At 50.5% G+C, this 25,467-nt stretch overlaps 9 protein-coding genes across 9 annotated transcripts; 2 read left to right on the top strand and 7 right to left on the bottom strand.

Annotated features, from left to right (window-relative positions):
* Nucleotides 1-1,393: 1,393 nt before the first annotated feature.
* EI90DRAFT_2315794 (uncharacterized protein) lies at nt 1,394-5,076 on the bottom strand. Its single transcript, XM_039052870.1, has 5 exons — nt 4,140-5,076; nt 2,533-4,066; nt 1,908-2,472; nt 1,689-1,849; nt 1,394-1,627 (listed from the first exon to the last, which is right to left on the bottom strand). Exons 1-5 carry the CDS (start codon nt 5,036-5,038, stop codon nt 1,556-1,558), a joined length of 3,231 nt encoding a protein of 1,076 aa, XP_038921583.1. The 5' UTR covers nt 5,039-5,076; the 3' UTR covers nt 1,394-1,555.
* Nucleotide 5,077: 1 nt separating this feature from the next.
* On the bottom strand, nt 5,078-6,824 carry EI90DRAFT_2315646 (uncharacterized protein). Its single transcript, XM_039052869.1, has 3 exons — nt 6,607-6,824; nt 6,110-6,558; nt 5,078-5,579 (listed from the first exon to the last, which is right to left on the bottom strand). Exons 2-3 carry the CDS (start codon nt 6,407-6,409, stop codon nt 5,289-5,291), a joined length of 591 nt encoding a protein of 196 aa, XP_038921582.1. The 5' UTR covers nt 6,410-6,558; nt 6,607-6,824; the 3' UTR covers nt 5,078-5,288.
* A 511-nt stretch (nt 6,825-7,335) lies between these two features.
* On the bottom strand, nt 7,336-9,205 carry EI90DRAFT_3038726 (uncharacterized protein). The gene is made up of 9 exons (XM_039058884.1): nt 9,177-9,205; nt 9,058-9,095; nt 8,980-9,007; nt 8,694-8,869; nt 8,547-8,617; nt 8,397-8,414; nt 8,209-8,309; nt 8,042-8,123; nt 7,336-7,964 (listed from the first exon to the last, which is right to left on the bottom strand). Coding segments are annotated over exons 1-9 (888 nt in total). The 5' UTR covers nt 9,179-9,205; the 3' UTR covers nt 7,336-7,592.
* A 3,497-nt stretch (nt 9,206-12,702) lies between these two features.
* On the bottom strand, nt 12,703-13,662 carry EI90DRAFT_3038720 (uncharacterized protein). Its single transcript, XM_039058883.1, has one exon. It carries the CDS (start codon nt 13,505-13,507, stop codon nt 12,965-12,967), a length of 543 nt encoding a protein of 180 aa, XP_038921580.1. The 5' UTR covers nt 13,508-13,662; the 3' UTR covers nt 12,703-12,964.
* On the bottom strand, nt 13,550-14,205 carry EI90DRAFT_2314567 (uncharacterized protein). Its single transcript, XM_039052867.1, has 5 exons — nt 14,156-14,205; nt 14,032-14,102; nt 13,880-13,980; nt 13,760-13,826; nt 13,550-13,700 (listed from the first exon to the last, which is right to left on the bottom strand). The coding sequence occupies exons 2-5, from the start codon at nt 14,093-14,095 to the stop codon at nt 13,582-13,584; spliced, it is 351 nt and encodes a 116-aa protein (XP_038921579.1). The 5' UTR covers nt 14,096-14,102; nt 14,156-14,205; the 3' UTR covers nt 13,550-13,581.
* A 284-nt stretch (nt 14,206-14,489) lies between these two features.
* On the top strand, nt 14,490-15,467 carry EI90DRAFT_2314510 (uncharacterized protein). Its single transcript, XM_039052866.1, has 3 exons — nt 14,490-14,560; nt 14,618-14,712; nt 14,902-15,467. The coding sequence occupies exons 2-3, from the start codon at nt 14,655-14,657 to the stop codon at nt 15,246-15,248; spliced, it is 405 nt and encodes a 134-aa protein (XP_038921578.1). The 5' UTR covers nt 14,490-14,560; nt 14,618-14,654; the 3' UTR covers nt 15,249-15,467.
* Nucleotides 15,468-15,949: 482 nt separating this feature from the next.
* Nucleotides 15,950-17,280, bottom strand: EI90DRAFT_2314408 (uncharacterized protein). The gene is made up of 4 exons (XM_039052865.1): nt 17,241-17,280; nt 17,040-17,180; nt 16,884-16,981; nt 15,950-16,829 (listed from the first exon to the last, which is right to left on the bottom strand). The coding sequence occupies exons 2-4, from the start codon at nt 17,116-17,118 to the stop codon at nt 16,164-16,166; spliced, it is 843 nt and encodes a 280-aa protein (XP_038921577.1). The 5' UTR covers nt 17,119-17,180; nt 17,241-17,280; the 3' UTR covers nt 15,950-16,163.
* A 1,408-nt stretch (nt 17,281-18,688) lies between these two features.
* EI90DRAFT_3038709 (uncharacterized protein) lies at nt 18,689-20,264 on the bottom strand. Its single transcript, XM_039058882.1, has 5 exons — nt 20,071-20,264; nt 19,914-20,011; nt 19,791-19,851; nt 19,570-19,727; nt 18,689-19,521 (listed from the first exon to the last, which is right to left on the bottom strand). The coding sequence occupies exons 1-5, from the start codon at nt 20,105-20,107 to the stop codon at nt 19,030-19,032; spliced, it is 846 nt and encodes a 281-aa protein (XP_038921576.1). The 5' UTR covers nt 20,108-20,264; the 3' UTR covers nt 18,689-19,029.
* Nucleotides 20,265-22,556: 2,292 nt separating this feature from the next.
* EI90DRAFT_2967148 (glycoside hydrolase family 13 protein) lies at nt 22,557-25,386 on the top strand. The gene is made up of 16 exons (XM_039055592.1): nt 22,557-22,652; nt 22,786-22,926; nt 23,074-23,195; nt 23,256-23,329; nt 23,399-23,414; nt 23,489-23,509; nt 23,566-23,620; nt 23,774-23,874; nt 23,939-24,065; nt 24,136-24,301; nt 24,363-24,403; nt 24,458-24,525; nt 24,583-24,622; nt 24,701-24,822; nt 24,887-25,019; nt 25,081-25,386. The coding sequence occupies exons 1-16, from the start codon at nt 22,606-22,608 to the stop codon at nt 25,160-25,162; spliced, it is 1,356 nt and encodes a 451-aa protein (XP_038921575.1). The 5' UTR covers nt 22,557-22,605; the 3' UTR covers nt 25,163-25,386.
* The last annotated feature ends 81 nt before the right edge of the window (nt 25,387-25,467 follow it).

Here is a 25,467-nt window from a genome sequence, read left to right as displayed (position 1 = left end):
CCTTAAGCAGTCGATGAGACGACTCTCTCATCGTAGCTGATAGACCATTCTCCCGCGCCTTCCATCTCACTGTCCCAGGACCATGGAACACCACGATGGTAATGCGGTCCTTCAGGGATCCCAATCTCCCGCGGAAACTCGAAAAAAGCACCGATTGGCTTGTCGGCTCCCGTGGCAGATGCACGAAGTCCTCTAGGCGATGCGTCGAGAAGACGACCTTGCCCACTGGCAGGACTTTCCAGCACAGAGTTCGGGGTTGGTCCTTGACTGTGGGCGACAATAAGATCGGGTGTGTCACTCGACCGTGGGAGATCTTGAACCGTAGTGCCGTCCTCTTCTGCCAGAATAGTATCATCAAAGAAAAACGAAATATCCAATGGGTCAGCGTGTTCATCCTTCACCTGCACAGGAGCAGGGGTCGGCTGTGGCGTGGATGTAGATGGACCAGGCAAATGCGGTTGGAAGTAGTTGTCCCCTTGGGTCTGACCGGACAAGGTCTGCCACTGCTGGAGCAGCTCCTCAATGGTCAGCTGTTTTCCCGTAGTCATGCTGTCATCCGAAGTAGATCCTGTCAACCCGCCAGATGGGAACCCGAATGACTGATGTGCTTCCTCAAAAAACGTAACAGCAGCCTCCGCCGATTCATGAGCACGCTGCGCAGCAGCCTGTTCGGCAAGGATCTGAGTCTCTACTGGATTCGGACCAGGTGCAGATCGAGGTCGTTTCGGGGACGAATGATCGTCCCCATGCTGCGTGCCCTCTTCATCCTCTTCGCGTGGTCGTTTAAGAGAAGCCTGCTCCCCGAGAGTGGATGGGCTCGGTTTCGATTCCACAGGCGAGCTGGCAGTTACAGGGGGTGCCATTGGTCCCGACACTGGTCCCGGCTGATTAGGTGCCTTCAGATTCCGGCGCTTGGGCTGCGGCTGTGCTTTGCCTTTCGCAGGTGTGGGCGGTGCCAGTGGGGGCTGTGCAGGCGCCTTACCCTTCGTGGGGTTAGGGGCTGCAGGCCGTGAAGGGGATGACGTACTAGCGGGGGAGGGAGCATGCAGACTGTTCTCGACAGTGGGAGCAGGAGTAGCAGCAGCGGCTATTTGGGCGGGAGAAGGAGCAGGAACCTGGGAAGGAGAAGGCGCAACGCCAGGCCGAGCATTTTTGACAACAGACGGAGGACGAGGCACAGAAGGATTAGGGGGTATTGTGGGAGTAGCCATAACGGAAGCAGGTTGAACTGACGGCGGACGAGACAGAACATTAGGTCTCCCAGCAATGGGCGAACCGTGAAGCTGTGGCCCCTGGGGGGGCACAGAAAATCCGGGTCGCTGATTCTGCTGCTGAAGCTGAGGCGGTTGAGGTGGGGGCTGTTGGGGCCCGCTCATTTCAAGCTGCGACGGTGGTTGCTGTTGCTGCTGCTGCTGCTGCTGCTGCTGCTGCTGCTGCTGTGGTTGTTGTTGTTGTGGCTGCTGCTGCTGCTGCTGGTGCCGAGCACTCTGGTTGGCGAGGATTTTGAAATTATCAATATGGGGTCTAATAGTTTGTTGATACGTCCGTAGCTCGTTCAGGTCCATAACATATGCCGGGGGCTTGATACTGCTCGTTTGCGACAAAGCTTCGTGCTGCAATTTGGCCGCTTGCCACTAAACAATGCGGTAAATATCAAATCTCAGTCATAATCGAATCGAGCGACTCACGATATGAATGATGTCGCTAATAAATGAAGGCTCAACCTCGGTCAGAGCGAAGTACCTTTCGAGATTTGCTTCTAGCGCCACGATATCACGAAGCAACAAGAAAAACTCCTGATTAAACACTTCTCGCTGACCCTCATCCACATGAACAGTGGGCCGAACTCCTAAATAAAGAAGTACGATAAGATCAGAAAAAACTTCGAAAATGAACAATTCACGCACGTTGACGAAGACCCTGAGTCTTCAAATGATATTTAATCTGCCTGGCCTCCTCTACCCTCTTCTGCAAACGTGCCATGCTAGCTTGATGCACAGCAGACTGTGACATAGCACCCACATTCCCAAGGGAATTCGCAGATCTTGGTATTGCGCCTTGACCCAGACCACGATTCACAAGGGTTTGAGACGGTAGCAGTTGGTTTTGTGCTTGAGGTTGGGGTTGCTGCATCTGGGATTGAGTCTGAACGGGATGAGTGTGAGGCAGCTGAGCCGGAGTGGGAGTCCGAAGAGGCTGAGGTTGCTGCATAGGCGTCGGCATCTGTCCGCGATTCGGTGGTATCTGACCGGATTGTGACCCCTGTTGATGCGGCTGCAACTGCGATGGTGGCAGAGGCGGTTGCTGAGGGGACTGTTGGGGACCTTGACTAAGGTGAGGGTAAGCCTGAACTTGTCGCTGAACGTCTTGAGATGGAGCAGGTTGTTGCTGGGGTGGCTGCTGCTGAAGAGCCTGAGCCTGAGCCTGGGCCTGGGCCTGGGCCTGAGCCTGAGCCTGGGCCTGAGCCTGAGCCTGAGCTTGAGCCTGAGCTTGAGCCTGAGCTTGAGCCTGAGCTTGAGCCTGAGCCTGAACTTGAGCCTGAGCTTGAGCCTGAGCCTGAGCCTGAGCCTGAGCCTGAGCCTGAGCCTGAGCCTGAGCCGAGACCTGAGCCGAGACCTGCTGTTGTTGGGCATCAGCAGTCTCAGCAGCCACTGGCGTGCCGGAAAGATTCGCTCCACCGCTCATCATCCTATCCTTTGACAATGCAAAATACTGAGCTACCGCTCTTGAATAATCAATAACGACCTGCGGCCTCTTGTTTATAAAGAAGTCCTGAACTTGTTGCTGCGTGAAATTGTGCTCCGTCATGAGTCGTTCAGGAGTCATGTGAATCAACTGATGCAGCCTCTGAAGCTGAGGCACGGGAGGGGGAGGTCCAAGAGACGAAGGTTGTTGTTGCGAAAGGGGATGAGTGTGTGGCTGTTGTTGTTGAGGAACGCCGACGCCGGGCTGTGCTCCCGAAGATCCAGGTTGTCGAGATTGCTGTTGCTGAAGATTACCACCACCCGGCTGACCCATGTTGAACACCGTTGGTCCAGCGGGACGAACAGGCTGCGGTGCTTGAGGCTGAGAGACCTGCTGAAGCTGCTGAGCAGTGGGAGGGCGGATCATTGGACTGGGATTCGAGTTCGGATTCGGATTCTGACTCGAAGGCGGACGAGCAGGCTGTGGCTGTGGCTGCTGTTGTGGTTGTTGCTGCAAATGAGCCCCCTGTGGTTGGACTTGGGGTTGCGCAAATGCATACATCTGCTGGCTCACGGGAAGAGCATTGCCGCCCAAACCAGCGTGGGGAACTCCCATTGAACCAGGTGGACCCGGCGCTTGACCCTGAACCTGCGTTTGGACCTGCCTCATGGGCTGTATATGATGCGGCTGAGCATGCTGCTTCGTCGCACTCCTGAATATATCCTCCATGTCCCCCAGCAACTTCATATAAACATCCTGAATCTGGGGAACCCCAAACTTGTTCGAAAACCGTTCCCATCCGCCAGGGGTCTGACCCAATGCGTCTCTCCCACCAGACTGAATCACCTCCCGGAATAAGCTAAATAAATCAAGACCCACTCCATTGGGCTTGGGAATGTCATCTCCGCTTAAGCTCTTCCGACGAAAGATCTCCTTGAGTGTATCCATGAAAATCTTTTTGTCGCCAATGAGGGTGGCAGGCGAGAATTGCCGCACCTTCCCGGGCTGAGATCCACCCACACGGGGAGAGGCGGTTTCAGTTGCGGGCTGCTGGTGCTGGGTGGCTTGAGGAGTCACATTCTGATTCACCATCTGCGACGAACCGGGTATTGAAGGTTGCGGTCCTTGCGCATGGATTTGCTGTTGAAATCCATGCGGAGGCTGTTGCTGAAGTGAAGCCTGTTGAACCTGCTGACCGCCCAACTGAGATGTAGGAACATGAGGAGTCGGATACCTCATGGGTTGTTGACCCTGGGGTTGGTGAACGCTAGCGTTCGATGCCGCAGGAGAAGTAAACGTCTGATGAGGTTGTTGCTGAGCCGGTGGTTGTTGCTGCTGAGCACCCGGAGGCGGCTGAGAAGCTTGACCATTCCAAAGATCACTAGAGAAAATAAGCGTGCAAAAACAAAGTGATCAATCGAGAGCGCTCATGCGCCAGAAAAGGAAAGGCTCACTTCAACCCCCGACTGGCGATCTCCTTTCCAACAGCATCACCAAGTGCCTCATACTTTTTTCGCTCCCTCAGAAGATTGTCAACAGCCTCTTTGGGAGCCTGAAGCCCATTCCCCATCCCATTCCTTAGCCTCACGATATTGTTTTCGACGTTGCTCTTCTGCTTCAAAAACACCGTACGGAACCTGAACAGATCCTCGGACGTTCGCTGTGGGATACCCGCAAGGAAAGCACGTATCTGGTCCACTGACTGTTGGGCATTGGAGAGAAGCATCCCAGGCGGAAGTGACCGATTTCCTTGGGGAGGTCCCGATGGGCCAGGTTGACCAGGAATCTGTCCTTGTGCAAACGCTAATTGCCCGACACCACCAATTCCAGTGCCCACATTTCCGACGACACCTTGATGACCCGTAGGTCCCGCCTCTCCATGCAACCCTCCAGTTCCGGGACCCTGGTTCGTTCCAGCACGAAGGGGCTGTTGTAGCGCAACGTTTGCTTGTAACTGTTGATACACGTTCGGAGGTGCGCCACCCACCCCTCCTGGCGCCCCGGGGTTCACACCGGGAGGAAGTCGGAAATTTTGGGCGATGAGCGGATTTTGAGCCAGAGTGCCGATTGTAGGCACCTGAGCATTCTGTTGATGCTGAGTCCCTTGAGAAGGGGGCTGAGCCTGCTGATGCTGAGGTGGATGTTGTTGAGGAGAAGTGCGTGGCGGTGCCATGGCATTCGGAGGTTGAGGAGTGGTCTGAGGCTGAGATGGAAGCTTAGCACCAAGCTGGTTTTGCTGTTGTGCTGCTATTTGTTGAGGCTGGCTAGCGATGATATTTTGATTATGCTGAGCTGCTTGTTGAGCAGCAGCAGCTAACTGTCGTTGATCGTTTGGGTTTGATTTACTGAGCATGTTGAACTGAGAGGAGTCATGTCGTCAATTTCAGATCAGTCGGTCGAGATGAATCAGGGGGCAACACCAAATTGTAACACGGGTCCGGAGTTCCGTGGGTGCTAACGGAGATGCGATGACTCCCGATGCGTCCATGCAACATCACCATCCATCATCCTCTCCGCAATGAAACAGGTGCGGAGGGAAGGAGAGGGGAAAGGGAAATGATGACTCACTTGAGCAGCAACTTCGGGGGGCAGCAACCCCCTGTTCAGCTGATCTTGTATCTGGAGAAAATGCTGCGAGGCTCGAACGGGAGGCACAAATCCGGGGGCCTGCTGGGGCTGCTGAGCTTGTGGCTGTTGAGGGGGCGGTACTTGTCCCTGCTGTGATTGAGGTGGCTGTTGTTGTTGCCCAGCGGCAGCGAATGCAGCTTGTTGTTGTTGTTGATGATGCTGCTGCTGCTGCTGTTGCTGCTGCTGACGTTGTTGTTGAATCCATGCCATGTGTTGGGGCGTGAGTTGTGGTTGCGCACTTGCGAGGTTGGAATGAAGGGGGTCGGCTGAAGGGGTTGTTGTAAATGGGGATTCAGTAGATGCGGCAACATCTGCATCGAGATCCACACCGGGCACCGACGAAGGTGCGAACGATCCAGAGATTAAGGGCGGATGGTGTATCAGAACGTAATCAGAGAAAGTGTTTGAGCAGATATCGAGGGTGAGAGCGATACGCAAACCCCCCGTCGCAACCGGCAAAGATGTTATGACGAAGTCGAAAGTTTACAAAGCAAAAATGGGAAATTAGGGATTAAGATGGTTCGTCAGTAAACCGTTCGTTTGAAGAGTACAAAGGGTGAGAGGCGCAGATGAGGTCAAGAGGGGCTCAGAATGCCGTGATTATAAAAAGAAAGCGAGCAAGAGCGCGCGGGCGTGAGCAAAAGAGACAGGCGCTCGCTGGACAGGTGTAACACCAAAAAGCACAAGCCAAAGCGGCATGAAATGACGAAAGAGAACCCAAACGATCCGGACCTCATCCGAACGACCCCGACTTCACGACGAACAGAGGAGGCATAAAAACGAAGAGGCGACTCACGGATGGGCCATTCTGAGCCGACTGTTGAGGCGGTTGACCAGTCTGAGGGGCAGAGTTTGGGTGGCTAGCTTGATGAGTGCGTTGAAGTTGGAGCTGATTCCATATGGTAGGTTGGGTAGGTTGCTGCTGGGATGACATGGGCTGCTGAGAAGGATGCGGAGGGCCCCCCGGGGCAGAGACGGCAGTAGCGTAGATGGAAGAATGGTCAAAGTGGGGAGTGGCAGCAAGGAAGTGTGGTGGTTGGGCAGCTTGCTGCTGAGCGCCGACGGAGGAAGGCGGACGATTCGGATCCGTTGCCATGCAGGCAAAGGGGCGAAGAGGCAGTCCGGGAAGCCCCGAGAAGGGAGATGGACAGCGAGGAAGGGCAGGTGGGAAAGAAGAGAGGCGAGGAGGAAGACAGTGGCAAGGGGAGGGGAGGATTATGCGCCCTTGTGAAGTGCAAGTGTGCTCTGTGTGTGTTGTTGTTTACAAGTACCGCGAAAAGGTTATATACTTACGGGAAAACGAATCAAAATAAAAGGAAAAAACCTTTCTCTACACACCACCCTCAAAGCAATCAACCAAGGGACGACTAATCAAGGGCAAACCCACGTTAACGTTGAACACCGTCGCAATGTGTCCAGAACGGAAAACTCATGCTTGTTCACATCAGAGGGCTCGATATTTTTGCCATTTATAGGCATAATTACATGATTTCTCTACTGTACCAACTCATCCCCGCCACCATCCCTACCCTACTCCCTTCAACCTAGGACCTTGTTCCCAACTTTTTCCACTTGCACGCACATCTCCTCTTCGACCACAACGGGGTTACCCGACCGACCACTTCGGAAGCAAATTTGCGCCTCGCATCAGAGACCCGGTTAGCGCTCTCCATGCTTTACTTACTGACTCCAGTCATCGCTTATCACACTCTGCTTAGTACCACTGGTCACCCTTGTCGATGCGCCGTCACCTCCCTCCTCGTTCGTCTGTCGGATGGATCAAGTCGCCTCTCAACTCATATAAGGAAAGATGTAAAGGGCAGCGGCCACCCTTACACACACGGACTACTTACCACAACTAGTATGTGTTCCCCCCTAAAGAGAAAACCATCAACCATTCCCTCAATATACTCCCTCTTCCCCCTCTTCCCCCTGTTTGTCACACCTCTTATGAATGAGTGAGCTGCCATCCAGCCTTCGGACAGTTTCGAAAAAATTGTTCCTCCTTTATTATTAATTTCAGGCAATATTGCAAAGATTCTTTATTGTATTCTGTGTTTACTGCCGGATTACAACATACTCTAATCATTTCGAATTTCATGCGGATGTCCGGACCCGATCTCAGTGATGAACGCAGCGACACTCCCAACGGAAAAGCGCTCTCTCTATGCACACTCTGCAGAATGAACTGCGGGTCCGCTCAAGGAAGCGTATACCCTCCATCGACAATAACGTCTGCAAAACCATATCGTCAGCAAATGCATATTCCCACGGATCAATTAAAACTCTGCGTTCCTCGACATCAGATCTCCAAAGAATAGGGCGACATGGCACCCATTGATCGGTGAAAAAAACAAACAAACAAACAAAAGGGCGATCCAAAAAGCGGCAAATAGGGACTCACCACTTCCTGTCGTAAACGTCGACGCATCGCTCGCCAAGTAAAGGTAAATGCCCTTGAGTTCCTTCGTGTTTCCTTGACGCCCAAGCACAGCCGTGTCGAAAGCAACATCAAGGACCTCAGGAGCAGCTCCCATATCTGTGTCGAAAAATCCGGGAGAAACAATATTCACTCGTGCAAAATCTTTCCATTCATACGCCAAAGACTTGGCAAAATGCGTCACCGCGGCTTTCGTTCCGTTGTATGTAGCCTTTATTAACGGTGAAGTAAAACGGCGAGATAAATAAAATAAGATCGTAATAAGATAGACAGTATGCGACGACGTACCTGCGTTATGGGACGATTGACGATGTGTGCACTCATGGAGGACGTGACGATAAAGTTTCCATATCCTTGCTTCTTGAATATCCTGGGAATGGAAGAAAGTGGGGGTTCGGCGGGTTATATCGTGTTGACACGATGTATACACGCGGTGTCGATCAAAGTTGACGCACCTTCCAGCAGCACGCGCACAGTAAAATACGCTATTGTAATTTACATCAATGACTCGATGCCATTGTTCATCCGTCATCTCGGTGACGGGTCCACCCCCACCCTAGATCCGTGATCGCCAAAAGAGAAAACAAAGAAAAAACCTAGTCAACCTACAGAGAAGGAGAGATGTCAATTGAGTGCTACATACCGTCCCAGCGTTAGCGACCTATATATGATATAAATGATGGGAAAGAAATGATCAGCAATCACCAAAATGAAGATAAGAAGGGTTCCTGCTGACGAACATGACAAACGGAAGAAGACTATAATGCTACTGCTCAAGTATTAATGAACTCACAAAGATATCTAGCCTTCCAAAATCCTTCTCGACCTGCTCAATACTCTCCGTTACAATCTTCGAGTCTGTCACTACCCTCCACAAAGTGTGAATGTACCACCGAATAAGTCGTGAGCGTCCCCAAAGTCGACGAAGACTTGGACTCACCTGGGACCTTATACGCTTTACTCTTAACCCCAAACTCTTTTTCAAGTCCCTTCGCAAGATCGATCGCCTTCGAACTTGAATTGTAAAACAAGGCCACGTCCGCTCCAGCTTCAGCGTAAGCCCTTGCGACTTGATAGCCGATCCCCGTTCCTCCACCAGTGATTACCGCCACCTTCCTACAAACACAAGAGTAGGGAAGAGAATAAGAGTAAACGAAATTGTTGAAGGGGAAATGGAATTGAGGAAGAAATGACTGCGGGAAGAATCAAAGATTCTATTTGCCTACCCTTTCAAAGAGAATGATTGGAGTACGCCTACAGGAGAAGTCATTGGAGAGTAGTCTCAAATAGTTTAGAAAACGTACTATCAGGGATTTGGGGGGTCGGTTTAGGCTGAAGAGGCCTACTCACACCACCCACCAACACAACAAACGACGTGATTAGGCATTGCTGGCCCGGTCATCGACAACGCACAGACACTCACATTTTTCTGGCTCTAAGGAGAAGGGGATACTGGTGAAGCTAAGATTGCTGAAGGCCCTACGACAGTTAATAAGAGCAGCGGGGGCTTACGGGTACGAATCGGAACTCTCGACAATAAACGATGGATACGATCCGACTCACAACCCGTGGGAAAACTCGTTCCCTCACTGTTGCTGCCAGTGCAGATCGATGCATGGAATACACGGTTGCAGTCTGGCATATCATCATACTAGAAATACCGGTATCAGTGATTACGCTTTATGCGGTACGTAGGCTTATCTGTTAGAGATAAGCTTCCCACATATATTAATTTATAGACTGAACCTCTAGATTGCGTGCTGCGTATATACATATATTCCGAACAGACCGTCGGCAGCCACACTATTCGAGAAAGTTCAGTTTGGAATCACTTTGTTTTTTCGACGCCCAAAACGTAGCAAAGCAAAAGCAAAATATTTCATTAGAATATGTCCGTACTATATAACATGATCAATACAGCGAAGCCAAACAGAGAAGACGTCAGAAAGTCCAGGAACCGTAGCAAAAGTTGCCCAAAGTCGAGACTGGCCACCTCCGCGCGGGCCTCAAGAACGCTAACCTCACTGGCCAGCCATGCAGCCTGGGCAAAGCCCTTGGATATGCTGTATGCGGGGAACACGGGAATATCTGTGTTCCAATTCGAGGAAGATGGATTAATCAGTGTCGACGCAGCATCGAATAAATAGTGTAGACATATGAGGTGAACAACACGTACTCCCCATCACATCTCAGAGCGACTGGGGAAAGATATAAAGAATGGTTGTCAGTCTCCGTCGAGGGATGGTGGTCCAGTACCTCACAGCAGTTGTGATGAGGCCCGTGGGCGTGCGATTCATCATACTTGCACCCTGAACTCCAGCAGCGTTGCTTCGGAGAGTTCCAAATTTAGTCAGTTACAGTGCATACTTTGAGTTTTGGACTTACACGTTGGGTGGAAGTCCGATAAGCATGGCCTAACCGGAAGGGCATAAACTTTGCGAACGGGGGAACATTGAATAGCCGTTTTAAACGTACTGCATTCTGCCAAAGCATGGGTGTGAATCATGGCAGTGAACTTTATTGCAAGGTATTGAGAGGAGGGAAGGAAGAACCATACGCATGTAGCGATCATAGAATTCTGTGATTTGACACATTATCACGGCAAGTCAAAGTGATCTTGAGAGTATATTGAGATAGGATAGTATATCAGGGCCTCAATAGCAATATTGAAGCGAGCGGATGGTGGAATGGGGGAAAAATTCAAGTCGCCATGTCCTTTTATACCCCTTGGAGGTGGCATGGAGGCCTCGACGGTGGCTTCATTTAAGATGACACGGTGAATGTTTATCAGCGGAACCGCCGCCGCTTAAATGGGTGGCCTGGTGGCATTGGAACGGACAAGGCACCGAGGCATGTAAGGCGCGCTAGGACCACCCTCCTGTCAGCCCACCCCTCTCCCAAAGCAATTCACCTGGGAATGTGTGATAAGCGCGCACCTGCATCTCCATATTGGTCCTATGCGGCTCGAGACCCGGGTAGCCTCCTCATTCATCCGGGTATTCGACGTGCTGATACCCAGACGGGAACTTGGTGGCGGATTCACTGTATGAGCTCCGGCATCTCCGCTAGAACGCCAGATGGCATGGAGAATTTAGTACCCTCGAGGCGCTGCGAGAGCTTTCGAGGACAAAAACGCCAGTGCAATTAGGGAAAGCAAAATCATTTATGCGAGGAATATTTTCCTATTTATGGTATTGAATTGAATTGCGAGTTCTTGGATCCGCGGAAACCAGAGGCTGATCACTCGCCTATCCAGCTTTACCCCGTGATGACTGGTAGTATGAGCTATCTGATTGCCGGGCCTGTCTGTGCCACGGGTCCCTTGCTTTCACTTCATTTTTTTCCTTTTCCCTTGAGACATCCACCGTTGAAGTGATATACACGCTTCAGAGTTTTCCCAAAGAACACAATGTGGTATGTGGTGGACCTACACCTCATTCTCAACCCGCTGCCCCTCCATCGTCGGCACCCATGTCGCGGGACTCATCCCAGGATAAATTTACGGGTACGGAAGAACAATATTTCAAAACGTGAGTGATTCAGTCTCTCCGGGAATCTCTCTTCCAATTGCCACCTCTGATTCTCGCCCCTTCCGAACTGTCGAACAAGTTTTTAGCAGTATAGGCTAGGGTTTGAGGCTGATTCAAGCGATATTTTACAAACTTCGGAGTCTTCGTGTTGCGATGCGCAACAGATCTCCGGCTTCACGACCCGGCGCAGATGAACCCCGGAAGAATGTTCTCTTAACACAGTCGTCCCCCAATCTGGCGCCTGATCAGAAGGGGGGGCCGGGTGCAGCTCACAGTCACACTAACCATCGCAGTATTGGAAATGCTGTTTATTGTTAGGTTTGTATATTACATGGAATTAAAATTCAAAGTCCATGAGTCGGAGAAAATGATAGGTGGGCAGGCAAATTAGTGTTAGAGAGTCAAGGTGAAGATGTAAGAAATCAGGTCATCGATTTCACTGTCAGGAAAGGGTTCCATTGCCCTGCTCTTATATGAGCAGTCAGGGCAGAGGGTATCATCATGCACCTTGGTTACTTTCTTCAAGGTGATTCTAGCGTAGGAAGGCGAGTGGTTAATTATTAGATTAGCTAGCGAAGCCTGGCATAGTGCAGCAACAGTCCAATGACTCAGTGTACGTACTGTCCTTTGCAACCTGACGAGTCCATTTGGGAGGATAAACCAATCTTCTCCACCATCGCGGATTGGCTCCTTGCACTTACCAAATAGAACACACTCACTGGGCAGGTGAGCAGTGCCTCTGAAATGCGAGGGATCAATCTTGCACGAAGATTTTCCACAAGCATCCTTCGAGAGAATTACTAGGATATGAGCAAATGCTTGGCATATTGCGCGCGTCAATTATCATACAAATGCAAGATCCATGGGAGTGATTCTGCTCTCAATGTAGTGACCTGAGGGAGTTTCAGGCATGAATCCATGCCAAGCGACAAGCCCCGACGACTTACCGCACTCTTTATGATTTTTCGGATATAAAGTGAGAGGGGCATCATACCTTGATGACGAGAAAGACATACCGAAAGCCTCTACGCTCCACTCTTCGGTGCACATCGTCTGCTAGATATCGGGGCGTAGTCGAGATTGTACTATGCAGTAGAACCCAAAACCCGATCCCGGTGCAAACGGGACCTTGAACAGAGAAACAGGGCAAGTTGCCATGCACTTTTATGTCTTTTTGGGGTGGCACGAAAATGCAAACTCCGCTAGGCGGACGCAATGAATCAGAAGTCTCCACACCCCGTTCAAGATGGCATGATGTGCATTTAGGCGCGCACCAATTATGTAAGTGCCGCTGTCCACATGGAAATGGTGGCAAGAAAAGCGGGAGCATGTGTCTTTGCAGCCAACTTGCAGTTATTGGCGAGTTGATGGCCGGGGTGTTCAGTTCAATTGATGAATGGATTTGCGCAGAGTCCGTTGTCATTGTACTGCCTTGAAGGATGCTGCGATATTGTAATTGGAGCAGGAGACCGAGGAGGGCACCTCGCCGGATTGGAAACCACTCAGGCCTCCAGGCAGAAAATCCGTAGGTCACATACAATACACACGACGTAAAGATGAAATGCAACATGGATTTGAGATTACAGGTGGGGGTAGTAGACGCGGGCGACAAATGTGTGTCCTAAGGAAGGCGCCCCCGGGACACCCGTCACAAACGTTGCGAGCCATATCCATCTCAGTACTAGATGCCATTTGCAGAGGGAAGGGAGGGTAGGTTTGGTGTTGGAGGGCGTTCAGCTCCGACTGCCTTTTCCGCCTGCATTAGGACAGAGGTGATCTGTTGAGCAGTAGGGGTGTTCGAAGGGAAAAGAACCTTCAGGTATGTAAACGTGGAAACAACTTGTGTAAGGGTCTGAGGGCTGTATTGATGGAGAGACAGCATGTCGTTATTGGAAATGATGGATTCTTGGCAATGATTCCGATACCATTCGAACGCAATATTCGACTCTACTTCATTGCTCAGCGATGGGCAACGAAATGAACGCGAGTCATCCGATGTAAGAGTGGATGAGGGGCTCATGTCGCAGGAGTCTGGGCCATGTAGGCCCGACGAGTCTGGGGCCCAGTAACCACCTGTCCATGAAGCGTCCGATTGGCCCAGTGGCGAAATTGAAAACGGAGGAAGGTCCACAAATTTGGTGTTATTTCCAAATAGAGGCATTGTGTTCTGGTGGAATGAAGTGAATGACACCGCAGAGTACATCAGGACGTAGCTTGGAATCATTTTGTAGGATTGAACTACCTCCGGCAACGGATCAAAGCTCTTTGCTTCTCGATCGCTTTCTCCCTGTCCAATATTCAATGGAAAAAACGGGGCCTTATCGTGGTAAGCATGGAACGAGGGGCCTTTCGCTGATATTGGAGACCCGAGCGAGCCCACTGGTGGTGAGATGGATGAACAACGCCGAGCGGAATTGCTTGCTGCACTCCATCTAAAATAAGAACGATAGCAAGAACTGTCTTTCAAGAAGCTTACGCCGGACAGATCGGCCTTTAGCTGACTGTGCAAGCACGGCCCTATATTCCTGCACTTTATCCCGATCCTGGCAATACCGTGGTTGTGAGGTCTGGGACAAGGACAACGCCACGCACTTACCTTCGCCCACAAGGGGAGCTTTTCCCCGAAGCCTTCGCAATGGAAGTTGAACCTTTGGCATGCATGGCAGCCAGCTTCATTGTACTCGATCATAGGACATCCTAGAAGAGTGCAATCAGATGCCAGCGCGGAAAAAAAGCCGCATAACTAACGTTTCTTTCTGACCCTACAAGGGAGGCATCCAGGCATGTTGGTTGGGTTTGCGGTACGTGGCATCCTCGGACTTCAGAGAGATAACTCTATCCATGTCCATGGTATTTGTACTTGGGGACGGACCTTCCCGGTGATCATGTCACACGCGCGCGCGTTACCTCTTGCGCGCATCGGAAGCAAAGAATGAACTTTGTACCAAATTCCTAGCGGGTCCTCGACCCTGATTGAATGCGTTTGATGACAAGGTCCTGTATTATAAGCAATATTCCCGCTACTCTGTAGCGGGTTCTGCAAATTTAGCGGTCCCGAATCGAATGCATTACTAACAGGGTCTGCTAGCTCCTCCATAATCCGATTTCTTCACTTATACCATCCAGTCTACTCTCTTTTTCTAGCCTCCCTCATCTTTGTACTCACGCTGCCCAGCCTTACACAACGCCGTATCCCCCTCCTTGTTGTGTTTCCCCTTCCAACGCATTCCCCTCAGCCCCCTGGTCTTAATGAATGCACGACCCTTGATAGTAAGAAGTACATCGGGTGCTAGAATGGCTAATCTGCCGTACTCTGACATAACTCTTCATGAAGGACCTCTGAATCGTTTGACCGCATATGTGATATAGACATGCGCCCCAATACTGCGCAAATGACTACAGCGGCGGCCATCTCATTGTCCCGAACGTGTCAGTAATCATTCAGATCCCCATTTGCTCCCCCTCTTGTATTCAACCCCGTATCCCTTCGGCATCGGTGGCTTCCACCATAATCGATGTGGTCCACTGAGTCTACCGAAAATGGCATCTCATTTGTTCGCTCTCACTAATCACCCCTTTCTGCTCGTTTTTTATTGGCTGCCTTCAATATCATTACAGCGTCAAAAGTTGCGTCGTTTCGGATCAAACTTCAAGCTACCCATTCCAATTCCAACCAAGTCGTACACACCCTCAGCAAAATGTCATCCAACACCTTTGATACCGCCATCCATCAAGTGTCTCAGGGAGGTTGTACCTCCTCGACTCATGAGGATGACCGTGCAGTTTTCAAACTCTTGCCTGACGTGTCTCTCATTTCCACTAAAGTGCCAGGATCTCAAGCAGCACATACTCAAATGCACAACAACATCAGAGCACTCATCTTTGATCGAGGACCCCATTTTTTGGCACTATTAATCCCGCAGACGCAGACAACCGCAAGCAGAAAGAAGCGTTCGCTGACATGATTGACAGCACACTGAGCATGCTAATGAGAAAGCTATTGAAGGCCATGGTGATGATCTGTGAAAGCATCAAAGAGGTTGTGTGTGTATTCCCAGTATTGTGGGTTATTCGGACATTGTCCATGGTACTGTACTTGCTATACACGTTGCATCTGTTGCCAAAATAAAGTTGCCAAACGGCACAAACAGTTCGGTGGAGGAAATAGTAATTATATATCAAAACCAACCACGTTGACTCTGAAACCCGTGGGAAGGGAGAGCTCGCGAGGAATTCTTTCACGCAAGTATCGTTTGTATGCATACGGGATTTCTTTTGACGCATCGGACCCTCATTTCCCACTGCACCGCGTACTTGCACAACTGTCAGTGTTCCCAGCTCGTAGGTCTTTTCCTTTGGTCGGGTTACCAAATTTATACATTCCATCGCATGCGAGCACGGATAGGTGGAGCAAGCAGCTCCCGCGTCATGCACGCACGCGCATGCGCGCATTCATTTTTTCGCCGTGCGGGGAGAGACATTATTTCCGAGAACGTGTTCATGTATTAGTGAAGGTTGGATTCCGATATAGCGGCTGTCCCCAGCCACGTCGGGTGCTTACATACATGCTTGAGATCAGCCTTTCAATATCCAAATATCATGTTGATTTTGGCGCTGAGGAGTGCCTTGGGTGACAAATTTTACAAATGGCGGATCTGAAGGATGAACAAGAGGGCTCGAAGCTGTACATGCTGCATATGGGAAACACCACAATTAATGTAAATCGCTCGGATTGGAGATTTTCTAGAGGTCTAGGCCGCTACATGTGATCGGTACACAACGTTGCGCAAGAAACACGCCACGAAGCTGTTTGTCCTAATCACCTCCTGAACAGGCCACGCCCTATTGCACCAAATTGAGGGGCACAGAGGAACGTGGAATTATCCCATGATCTGCTGTGGCAAGTCGCCTTGGCTAACCCTCCAAATTATGTCCATCGCAGTGCGGACCTGATCCCCCGTCGGGTCTTGTGAAGGAAACATCATCTTGAGAATATGATACACCAGTTCACCAAGATATTGGTGACCAGGCGATGTACTTTGGGAAATAATCTGTTGGTGGTGATTGCTCTGCTCGTGCTGTACTCCATCATAGCCCACGTGGTGCGTGTGGGGGATACATGATGTTATGGCGCTCCCAACATCGGACGCGGATAGCATGGTCCCATTGCAGGGGGAGAGCGATGGATCGCCGGTGAGTTGGGGGTGGTATCCTCCCATGGCCTGGTATTGGGGAAGATGCTCCCTCTGGGATATGACGTTAGGGTACGGGGGGATATTTGGGCCAACGCCCGGGACGACATTGTGTTCCATAGGGCAAGGTAGGGCAATTTGGGACGAGGTGACCGAATTGTTTGCAGAGGAATCGACCTCCGCATCAAACCGAACATGCGTTGGAGCGGTGTCAGCATGTTTTCCCCCCGGTAGAACATCTTCCAATTGACCACCTGTGGAGTTGGGAGTGCCAGTGTGCAGAACTTTTTTTGGTCGCGTTCTGCATTTTCGTTTCATAAGAACTTCCCTCACCCACGTAATGAATCTATGATCCTAGTTCCACCATGGTCAGCAGGCAGCCAGAATGAAGGAGACGAAGCAGCATGCCCTGGTCCAGCCCCGTCGTTCAACACCATATCCTTCGCAAGTGAAATTGTGGACATGACAGTTACCGCAAACTTGATCACCATCCTGCATAGGGCATCCTGTATCAAGCTACAGTTAGGTTCATGCGCGGGAAGGCTGGGGATGAGCGGATCTGACGGCATTTCTTAACGCGGCAGGGGAAGCACCCGAAAGCTCGAGTCGAGCCTGACAACTTGAGCCTCGAGACGACTGGCATTCAAGAGACGACCCAGGGGCAATGAAACCAAGTCTGGGTGTTAGTGAATGATTAGATCCAAGCTGTATTTGTAGCGGCGGAACTCAATTCTGAGCGTCTACGGAAATAATGACAAGGAATACATCTCTGAGAAATCATGATAAGATGCGGATCGGAATGCACGCGCATCGCGTGAAGCGCGCGCGGACGCGAAGGACGCCGCGCACGGGACACGCGAGGAGTGAGGGCTCCAGAGAGCTGGTGAGCTAGGCCCGTACACCAGCCTGCGACCTAAGTGTCAGTGGCTGGTATCATCGCTCAGAAATCGTGAGATTTGGAACCATGCCACTGGAACATTCCGTTGGAATGATGAACTGCCTTATTACTGATTGCCCATCGGACAGTCGGAACCACGGATGTTCGTGGCCGACCTCGGAAATTTATGTTAGCTACGATACGATGGCCACCGAGTGCCAAGCGGAGCCGCCACTTGCTGAGGCTAGGGACATGGCTTGTTTGGAAGTGATGAGAAACGGTCAGCAGAGGGATGAAGGATGCAGACGCAGGAGAAAGACTCGAGGTCGGGAGATGGGGGTACAGTTGGGGAATAGTCGTATCTTATGTATCCCAGTTCACTTGCATCGCACCGCGCCAGGGGGCGCATTCGCTCCTTGAAAGAGAGAGGTAGTGCTGGCGTCCTCCGCTCGGGCGCTGTGGGTAGCTAGTAGGTACTGTCTCCGAGCGTTTAATGAGCATTGCCGCGCGCCCCCTCCGCGGTTGGTCGTGGCCTACACACACACATATACCCCAAGCACCAAGCTTTCTGAAGTACTGTCTGCATCATCCGTCTCGTCTCAGCAGGAGGAAAACCGATGACTGGTTCTGGCAGTTACTGTCAATAATATTGCCCCATGTGAGGATGTACGTAAACATTTAATTATGTGAATAAATAAATACATTCCATTCCCATGTTTGCGATAAAGGGGGTCATAGTGCAGACTCCCAGCTCACAGGAACCCCATTCTCTGGCCCTACCTGAAGCCATACACTCATTTTTGATGGGGGGTTGTGAGCAAGCTAATAGTAAACTGGGCGGCTACATTGATTGGGCGGGCACTTTCACCTTCTACATACCTTGCTCGCGAACGTAGATAGTTTATCAAGACATTGGTCTCACACTCGTACCTTCTCATGCGGATAGATCTGATCAACTGAAAGCTGCTGGTATTCGGTTCGCTGGGAACTGGTATCGGTGGTGCGTACTGAGTTTTCCGATGGGTCGCATGTTATCCTTGGCGCGCGTCAAGGATTCAGCCACGCACGTATTGCCTAGCCGGCTAGATCAGTGTTCTCTAACGCGCGCCATTCTGTATCATATAAGTATCACCCTGCACTCTAATTATATCAGCCACCCCCTGTTGCGGAAACGGAAATGACGCTCGCATGTTCTCCATTCCGGGATAATCCCCATTCCATGCACCTCACAACGTGTGCATGCGCATGGGAAGCGAGGGAAAATAGTAGGGGCATTTCGCCAGGGCCGCACATGATGCCCTTATTTGAGGTTTCGTGACTTCCTTCTTACGAGTGTGGCCAGGATTGGACAGATCGCATTGTTCGTTCATATCAGGTACAGGTGCAGCCCAATTCAACTAATTTCCGCAAACGCATAAAGGTCTGATTCACAACAACAACAAACGAGGCAATCAGAAGACAAAGGCAGACAAAGGCTAAACAGAATGTAATCATTCGGATAAAAGGACTAGAATCGTGTTGATGAGAAGCTCCGCACGATGAAGGGGAATGCTGCGAGTCACAATTCGTGTATGCATTGCAACCAGGAGCGTTCCCTTCATGCGGTTCGACTTGGATGCCTAGTACAACTGCGGCACGATCCAATCGTCCGGCGGCTCCCCAGGCTGGAACCATAAATTAGTTGAAATACTGATGATGCCTCAATTGGTCCCCGGGGACGGGGTTGATGTCAGGCATCTGTTCCATTGTCGTTTGGCGAGACGACGGGCCGACGAGAATGGGCACTTGATGTAATGGCGTCACTCCTATTTCATTTGCAATGGAGGTATGGACGTTGCCCATGTTGGGAGTCCATGCCAATATCAGTCCATGGTGTGCGTTGATGGGCAGGGTGTGGCCTGCGGCAGGATGGCTATTGGCCACCAAATTGTCAGGTGCGCTATAGTCATGATCTCGAACAAGGTTCTGAGCGCATTGCACATGATGGTACTGGGTAGTGCTATGCAACGTTTGGACGGGAGCAAGGGAGTTGTGAGGTTCATAAGGATGCACAATCTTCTCAACGTCCGTAGTTCCGACTCCAGACCTTGCAGTACCTTCAGCGGCTCTGTTTTTGGCGGCCAAAGAGTATCCGAGACGAGACGCCTCATCTTGAACGATCGTGCGCATCTGGTGCAGTTAGTAAGAAATGGCGCCGTTTGTACAAGATGTACTCACTTCGTGGATGCCCACGGCTTCCGTGGAGCCATTGAAAAATGCAACGATGTCAAAATTGGAACCATACGCAAGATGATACTCATAGCCGTATTCGTCGTACAATCTAGTGATGACTGAATTCACCAGTTGTGCCACAGTGGAAAGGGATTGTGTGTGATCTGATTATACGAGTTAATTGGTCAACAGGGCGATAGACATGAATGAGTAGAGTTGGAGTTCACTTCGACTCAAGCGACGCTGGTCGGCAACGATGCGTCGATAGAACGTTATAAGTATGGGGGCCTAAACAATGTGCCGAGGGTCACTCCACACAAGAAAGTGAGAGTGAATTCAATGTAGCGTGCCTTTGACCAAGGCGGAGGTGGAAGCCCCTGTCCACCGCAGACAAGATGGAGGCGGGCGCAGGCGTTACAGGACCCCTGTATGGAATCACAGGGGCAACCTTGACAAAATAGTTAGTTCGCATTTGCTCAAGATTATTCGGAGAAGCTAGGCATGAACCTTTCTTACGGAGGCGACAAGTCAAACAGCTATCCATGCCAAGGTAGATGTGACTGTAAGTCTAAGGTGCTGGGAACGCGCAAAGAAACAAGTATAAGTAGCCCTGACCACGAGGAAAACGCATGTCCTTGATGGAAAATCAAATGGGAGGACGGCTTGACCTTATGGGATTTTGTTACAACAGGACCCGCGCGCCTAACCGCGCGTTTCACTCTGATTAATATTGACTCAATTTATATACTGAACTGGTCATGAGGTCGGCCCTTCCAGGAAGGGAAATTCAGAGGACCTGCCGAGTGGAGTGAGTCGGGCTTAACAGGTTTGGGCGGACATTGGCGCTAGAGCTATGGGGACGTAACCATGTGCCAGTGCGGCCTGCTGTGGAGATCCCGGGCCACATGAGGCAAGATGCCGTAAGACCAGGGAACATGAGCAGAGCACAAAAGACCTGATAACTGCTGATAACTAGGTAAGCATAAAACTAATTAGAGGGCACAGATCCGGCTAGAATTCGACAGTCAGCCTGTCGGAAGAAATGAGACCCCAATGTCACAGCCTCCGATGGAACTGAATCACTAAGGCGGTGTCAGCCTCGCGGGGGATTTATAGGGGCATGGATGAGCCCAAGGCATTAGTGGTGATTCCGTTCCCCTAGGAGGATGACTCTTGTTGTCTATCGCATAAAGCTATTCCTCGTGACATGCAAGTCATGAGAGGATTGGATGCAAGTGTGGCAAACCCTGGATAGGAAACATGCAGCCAAGTCCCCGGTTCCTGGGCCGCTAGGTAGAGTCTGAATGCAGGCTGTAGAACTGTACATGCTTGCTATGAAGAGCCACTCGGTGTGTGGTAGTTGCTAGCATGGGAATTCTCTCCTGAAACAGATGCAGTGGAGGGACTATGCTGCAGGCTTGGCGCTCTCCGCCGCAGCTCTGAGCGCATGGGGAAGGTTGAGTTGTGGGCCGGTACGAGCTTGCCTGGGCCCGACCCTGCGTCAGCGGTAGCGCTTCGCTGCCCGCCCTCAAATAGGCCCCATGCTGCGCTCAATCTGCTTGGGGACTTTTAGACATGTATTGCCCGCCATTCCATACCGATAGCGATACCAGTTGGGATGTTGGTCCATGCAACAAGTGGTTTCACCGGCGAGCAAGGGACACTCACTGCCTACCAAGAGTCCAAAAAGGGGAGAAAGGGGAGAACAGAAATTGCTGGGGGCGTACTTGTATGGAGGGGAAAGGAGGCTTCCCCCTTGCACAGGCCAACCAGCGGTGAATAATTCGTTAGCCGATTTATAGGCAATGGGAGGCGAGAAGCGTGGTGGGCAGATCTCTTACTAGATTTGCTCAGAGGAGTTTCTTCAACAATCCGTGGCTGTTCCCAAACCCTCTCCTACAGATCCGGCTCGCCTGAATATGGTTGTGCAGATCAGGAAAGAGCGGGCAACATCAACATCGACGTTCTTTACTCAACTTCCCACGGTGTTTGACTCGGGGAAAATTCAAGAGGGTATCACAACCGTAGTGCAGTCCCATTCAGGGTAACGCCGGACCCTACGCGGTTGTCCTCTAGCTTCAGTCGTTCCCGGCAGCCCGAGCCCGAATGATCGCTTCCAGCATGTGGAGTCCTGACTGGTTTTCAACTCAAATATGATGCGCTAGTCCCGCTATTTACCAACACCCAATGCTTTCTAGGCTCAACCCGGTCTATGGTAATTGTTTGGGAGCACTAATTTCATTCGAGCCTTATAGGATGCCCCTTCCAATGCTCCGAGGTGCCAATGGAAGCTACCTATCTTACGTTATGCTATGACTCGTCAAAATATGCCGCATGTACCCACATCTTGGCTATGCACTCGACAACAGTGACTAGGGAAGTCCTAACGGAAGTGTGTGATGAATTCTATTCCCCTGTCGCTGTCATCGACTCGGAACAAATTCAGTCGCGAGCTTGTTTCACCTTCAATTCAATTGAAACCGTGTTTGCCAGTTAAAGTTTGCTAAGTTCAAGCGGAACATTGCATCCTTATGCGTGAGTTGAAAGTGTGGTTTGGTCTCACTGCACGCGCACTACACGCTGAGCGTATACAACACCTCCCTGTGCTGATTCAAAACAAAAACCAGTCTCTTTGTTGAATTCAAGGTCAACGTGATGACGTGATAAATTCACCCCAAGATTCACGCCATTTTCCTTTCTTGGATTCTTGTTGATTGACATAGACGACGCTCGATGCTTAAAACCCAAGCAACCTTTTTTGCCCCGATTTTTCTTTCTTTCTCCCTCAGTTCGCGTAGTGTGAGCTGAGGTGAGACACCCTGTCAACGCTGCCCAACCCGTTCACTTAAGATCATGCAAATGTTTATCTAGTGTTGGCCCCGCGCTAGGTAACTAACAATAAGATTCAGTTCACGTAGTTTGAGCTGAGCGCCGACATCACGCTAGCGCCTATCCTTCCAACTATCAATAATGTCCTCTCTTTTACTCACTGTCATTACCACCCTACTTGCCCTGTCCGCTCTCTTGGATAGCGGATCCGCTATGCCAATGCATTTCTTGACGGAGCGTTCGACTTCCGGTTCTAAAAGTTTGTTTCGCTCAGATGTCCTCGTTCTTTGGCAACTAAGTAATGTTCTCCACGTTTGGCAATCGACAGAGTAGCGTGCCCCCTTTTCTGTCTGTGTTGTTTTTTGAAACAGTAGGCTGCTGATGCGGTAACAGGATAATAGCCGCGTTGTTCGAATGGAGTTGGGTTTCAGTCCAAAATGAGTGCCCGTTCCTTGCCAGTGCAGGATATGGATTTGTCCAGGTTTCCCCCCCTCACGAGCATATTACTGGCGATGCCTGGTGGACGAGTTATCAGTACGTGATTACTTTTACCGCTTTTCGCACCCTCCCCACGTTTACATCGATGGACCGGCGAACAAGAATGGGTGCCAGTCCAATAAATCATTCTCTTTTCATGATATTTATTGCTAAGGAGCATACACTGAATAATTATCAACATAGAGTCGTCTCGTATGAGCTCCAATCCAAACGAGGCTCTCGGGATCAGTTTGCGGCCATGGTTGAAGCTTGCAATGCTTATGGTGTGCGAGTCATTGTGGACGCTGTGTTAAATCATATGACTGGTACAATACTGCGCTTCTCTCCAAAGCGGACTCCAATCCTTAAGCTGTGGCTAACCTTAGGCTTGGACTCGGGGAAAAGCGTTACTGGGCGTTCCTTTACCCATTACAGTTATCCCGGCACTTACTCGTCTAGTGTAAGGTTTAATTCCTTTGACTCGATCAATCTGTATCATCATGTCATACTGAAACGCTGTTCTGGATAGGACTTTCATTATTGTCGTAAGTTTCGTCTCCTCTATTCAGACAGGTCGCAACCGGATGACGGCTTTGGAATACTCGACATCTCACTCAAGCGACCCGGAATCATGCGATTGGTGTGTATGCTATACATCCGTTCCTCTTCAACGTGAGATCTGGCTGATGAAATTAGAGGATTATAACGACGAGAATCAGGTCGAAACTTGCGAGCTTCTGGGTCTTGCTGAGTATGTGACGCCCATTTCACCGCTGATTGGTCCACCCGTTCTTGGCTCTCATACGAAGCCCGCATTATGATATCTCCCCCTCTAGTTTTACATCTTCCCGTTCACATTCCATCCCAACCAATTAACGGTCTGACTTGCTCTTATTCCCACCAGTCTCAATACGGAGTCCGATTACGTGCGTGGGCGTCTTGCTCAGTACCTGAATGATTTGTTGGGCCTTGGGGTTGCCGGGTTCCGTGTCGATGCCGCTAAACGTGAGTTCGTTCTCATTTCTGATGGTGATTATCTGATGAAATGGGCAATTGAATTTGCGCGTAGACATTGCACCTGATTCGTTGGCAAACATCTTCAGTAGACTTTCGACGAACGCGTACATTACGCAGGAGGTTACCGATACAACTGGGTTGTTTGTGACCAAGCACCAAAATGTTGGCGACGTTCAAGTGTATGAACGCCTATCTTCTTTCCCAAGGAGACAGGATGTAGGACATTGACGTTTCATGCACGGAATCCAGGTTTAATTATCCTTACACGCTTAGGGGCGCCTTTTTGAACACTGGGATATTCAACCTAGGCAATATCAATGACCGCGGCTGGTTGGCTAGCGGTTCGGCCAATGTCTTTGTTACCAATCACGATACTGAGCGTGATGGATCGTCATTAAGCTACAAATCCGGGAATGTGAGTTCATTTCCTCTTGCCATGTCTAGAGGAAGGAGCTAATTAGATTTTATTTCTTTAGAATGTCTACGTGCTGGCAAATGTGTTTATGCTGTCATATCCGTAAGTGCCGGGTACCGAGTATGGTCTCCGGTCATTGATGTTGCTCCTTACTAGATATGGAACCCCAACTGTTCATTCTGGGTTCGCGTTCGACAACGACCAGCAGGGCGCACCAGACGGAAGTATGTGTTTTTTCTAGAGTTCTCTAACAGGGGGAATAGCTAACAGTGATTCGAAAGACTATGGTACCTGCACCACCAATGGCCCCACAAATGGCTGGTATGCCAATTTGTGATCGCCCTATTCCTTTGGGTTGCTTCGTGCTACGTATATGTGGTTTGCTAATTTCATTTCTAGGGAATGCCAACATCGTTGGACTCCAATTGTAGGCATGGTTGGGTTCTTTAACTATGTCGGCAGCTCTCCTCTCACGAACGTTGTGACAACAAGCAACAACCAGCAACTCGCTTATGGGCGTGGTTCGCATACCTTCTCTCGAAGTGGTGGTTCTCTTTGCTGAGTGAAAGTTTTGCATTCATAAAGGCTCCTCTGGTCATGTCGTGATCAATAATGCTGATTCGGCCTGGCAAATAACGCTTACGACCGGTTTGGCCGACTGCAGCTATTGTGATGTTGTCAGTGGACCCAAGAGCGCGACTGGATGCTCGGGCGCGGTGTAGGTCTTGCCAATGTTTTGGTAGTCGTGTTGACGGCTAATCTATCCAATCCTCATCCAGGATCACCGTCAAGGGTGGGAGCTTCGATGTGCTAGTCCCTCCCCGCCAGGCCATTGCGATCCATGCGGGCGCAAGCGTTTGAGGCTTTTCTCGAGGATCTTGGGCAAGGGGGTGGGAATGACCAAATGGCATTCAACGTCCAGATCACGCCAATAATTTATCGCACAGTTACATTTACATTTCTTTTTCCCGTGTGGATAGCTGTTGATTTGTCTAATATGGGTGGCAATAACTATCTTAGTCTCGTACTCCATCGAAGATGCCGATTAATCCCCTCGCCCAATTTCCTTTTCTGTGTCTTGAATCGTCCACTGACGCAAGAAGAGTGAAGAGATAGCAAAGCCTAAGGCAAGGTTCCACCGTGCAATGTGGTTGCGTCGTGGTAAA

This window comes from Cantharellus anzutake, assembly GCF_015039405.1.
Source record: "Cantharellus anzutake strain C23 chromosome Unknown EI90scaffold_6, whole genome shotgun sequence".
Classification (NCBI taxonomy): Eukaryota; Fungi; Basidiomycota; class Agaricomycetes; order Cantharellales; family Hydnaceae; genus Cantharellus; species Cantharellus anzutake.
Note: the sequence above shows the minus strand (reverse complement) of the source record. Positions and strands in the feature narration are given on the sequence as shown.

Coding starts and splice junctions, on each gene's coding strand:
- EI90DRAFT_2967148 (XM_039055592.1), top strand. CDS start 22,606: ATGCCAATGCATTTCTTGACGGAGCGTTCGACTTCCGGTTCTAAAAG. Junction 22,653..22,785: donor TCGACTTCCGGTTCTAAAAG/TTTGTTTCGCTC, acceptor ATGCGGTAACAG/GATAATAGCCGCGTTGTTCG. Junction 24,623..24,700: donor AATGGCCCCACAAATGGCTG/GTATGCCAATTT, acceptor TTTCATTTCTAG/GGAATGCCAACATCGTTGGA.
- EI90DRAFT_3038709 (XM_039058882.1), bottom strand. CDS start 20,107: ATGGATAGCTGTTTGACTTGTCGCCTCCGTAAGAAAG. Junction 20,012..20,070: donor TTGTCGCCTCCGTAAGAAAG/GTTCATGCCTAG, acceptor TATTTTGTCAAG/GTTGCCCCTGTGATTCCATA. Junction 19,522..19,569: donor AAGCCGTGGGCATCCACGAA/GTGAGTACATCT, acceptor TAACTGCACCAG/ATGCGCACGATCGTTCAAGA.
- EI90DRAFT_2315646 (XM_039052869.1), bottom strand. CDS start 6,409: ATGGCAACGGATCCGAATCGTCCGCCTTCCTCCGTCGGCGCTCAGCAG. Junction 5,580..6,109: donor CGGCTCAGAATGGCCCATCC/GTGAGTCGCCTC, acceptor CAACCCCTTCAG/CCGACCCCCTTCATTCCAAC.
- EI90DRAFT_2315794 (XM_039052870.1), bottom strand. CDS start 5,038: ATGCTCAGTAAATCAAACCCAAACGATCAACGACAGTTAGCTGCTGCT. Junction 4,067..4,139: donor ATCGCCAGTCGGGGGTTGAA/GTGAGCCTTTCC, acceptor TATTTTCTCTAG/TGATCTTTGGAATGGTCAAG. Junction 2,473..2,532: donor AGGCTCAAGCTCAGGCTCAA/GTTCAGGCTCAG, acceptor GCTCAAGCTCAG/GCTCAGGCTCAGGCCCAGGC.
- EI90DRAFT_2314567 (XM_039052867.1), bottom strand. CDS start 14,095: ATGCCACGTACCGCAAACCCAACCAACATGCCTGGATGCCTCCCTTGT. Junction 13,827..13,879: donor AGCTCCCCTTGTGGGCGAAG/GTAAGTGCGTGG, acceptor CGGTATTGCCAG/GATCGGGATAAAGTGCAGGA. Junction 13,701..13,759: donor TAAAGGCCGATCTGTCCGGC/GTAAGCTTCTTG, acceptor GAGTGCAGCAAG/CAATTCCGCTCGGCGTTGTT.
- EI90DRAFT_3038720 (XM_039058883.1), bottom strand. CDS start 13,507: ATGATTCCAAGCTACGTCCTGATGTACTCTGCGGTGTCATTCACTTCA.
- EI90DRAFT_3038726 (XM_039058884.1), bottom strand. Junction 8,618..8,693: donor TAAAGCGTATAAGGTCCCAG/GTGAGTCCAAGT, acceptor TGTGGAGGGTAG/TGACAGACTCGAAGATTGTA. Junction 7,965..8,041: donor TCAATCGTCCCATAACGCAG/GTACGTCGTCGC, acceptor CCGTTAATAAAG/GCTACATACAACGGAACGAA.
- EI90DRAFT_2314510 (XM_039052866.1), top strand. CDS start 14,655: ATGCGCCCCAATACTGCGCAAATGACTACAGCGGCGGCCATCTCATTG. Junction 14,713..14,901: donor CATCTCATTGTCCCGAACGT/GTCAGTAATCAT, acceptor ATATCATTACAG/CGTCAAAAGTTGCGTCGTTT.
- EI90DRAFT_2314408 (XM_039052865.1), bottom strand. CDS start 17,118: ATGCCAGTCGTCTCGAGGCTCAAGTTGTCAGGCTCGACTCGAGCTTTC. Junction 16,982..17,039: donor CTGCCGCGTTAAGAAATGCC/GTCAGATCCGCT, acceptor AGCTTGATACAG/GATGCCCTATGCAGGATGGT. Junction 16,830..16,883: donor AACGACGGGGCTGGACCAGG/GCATGCTGCTTC, acceptor TGGTGGAACTAG/GATCATAGATTCATTACGTG.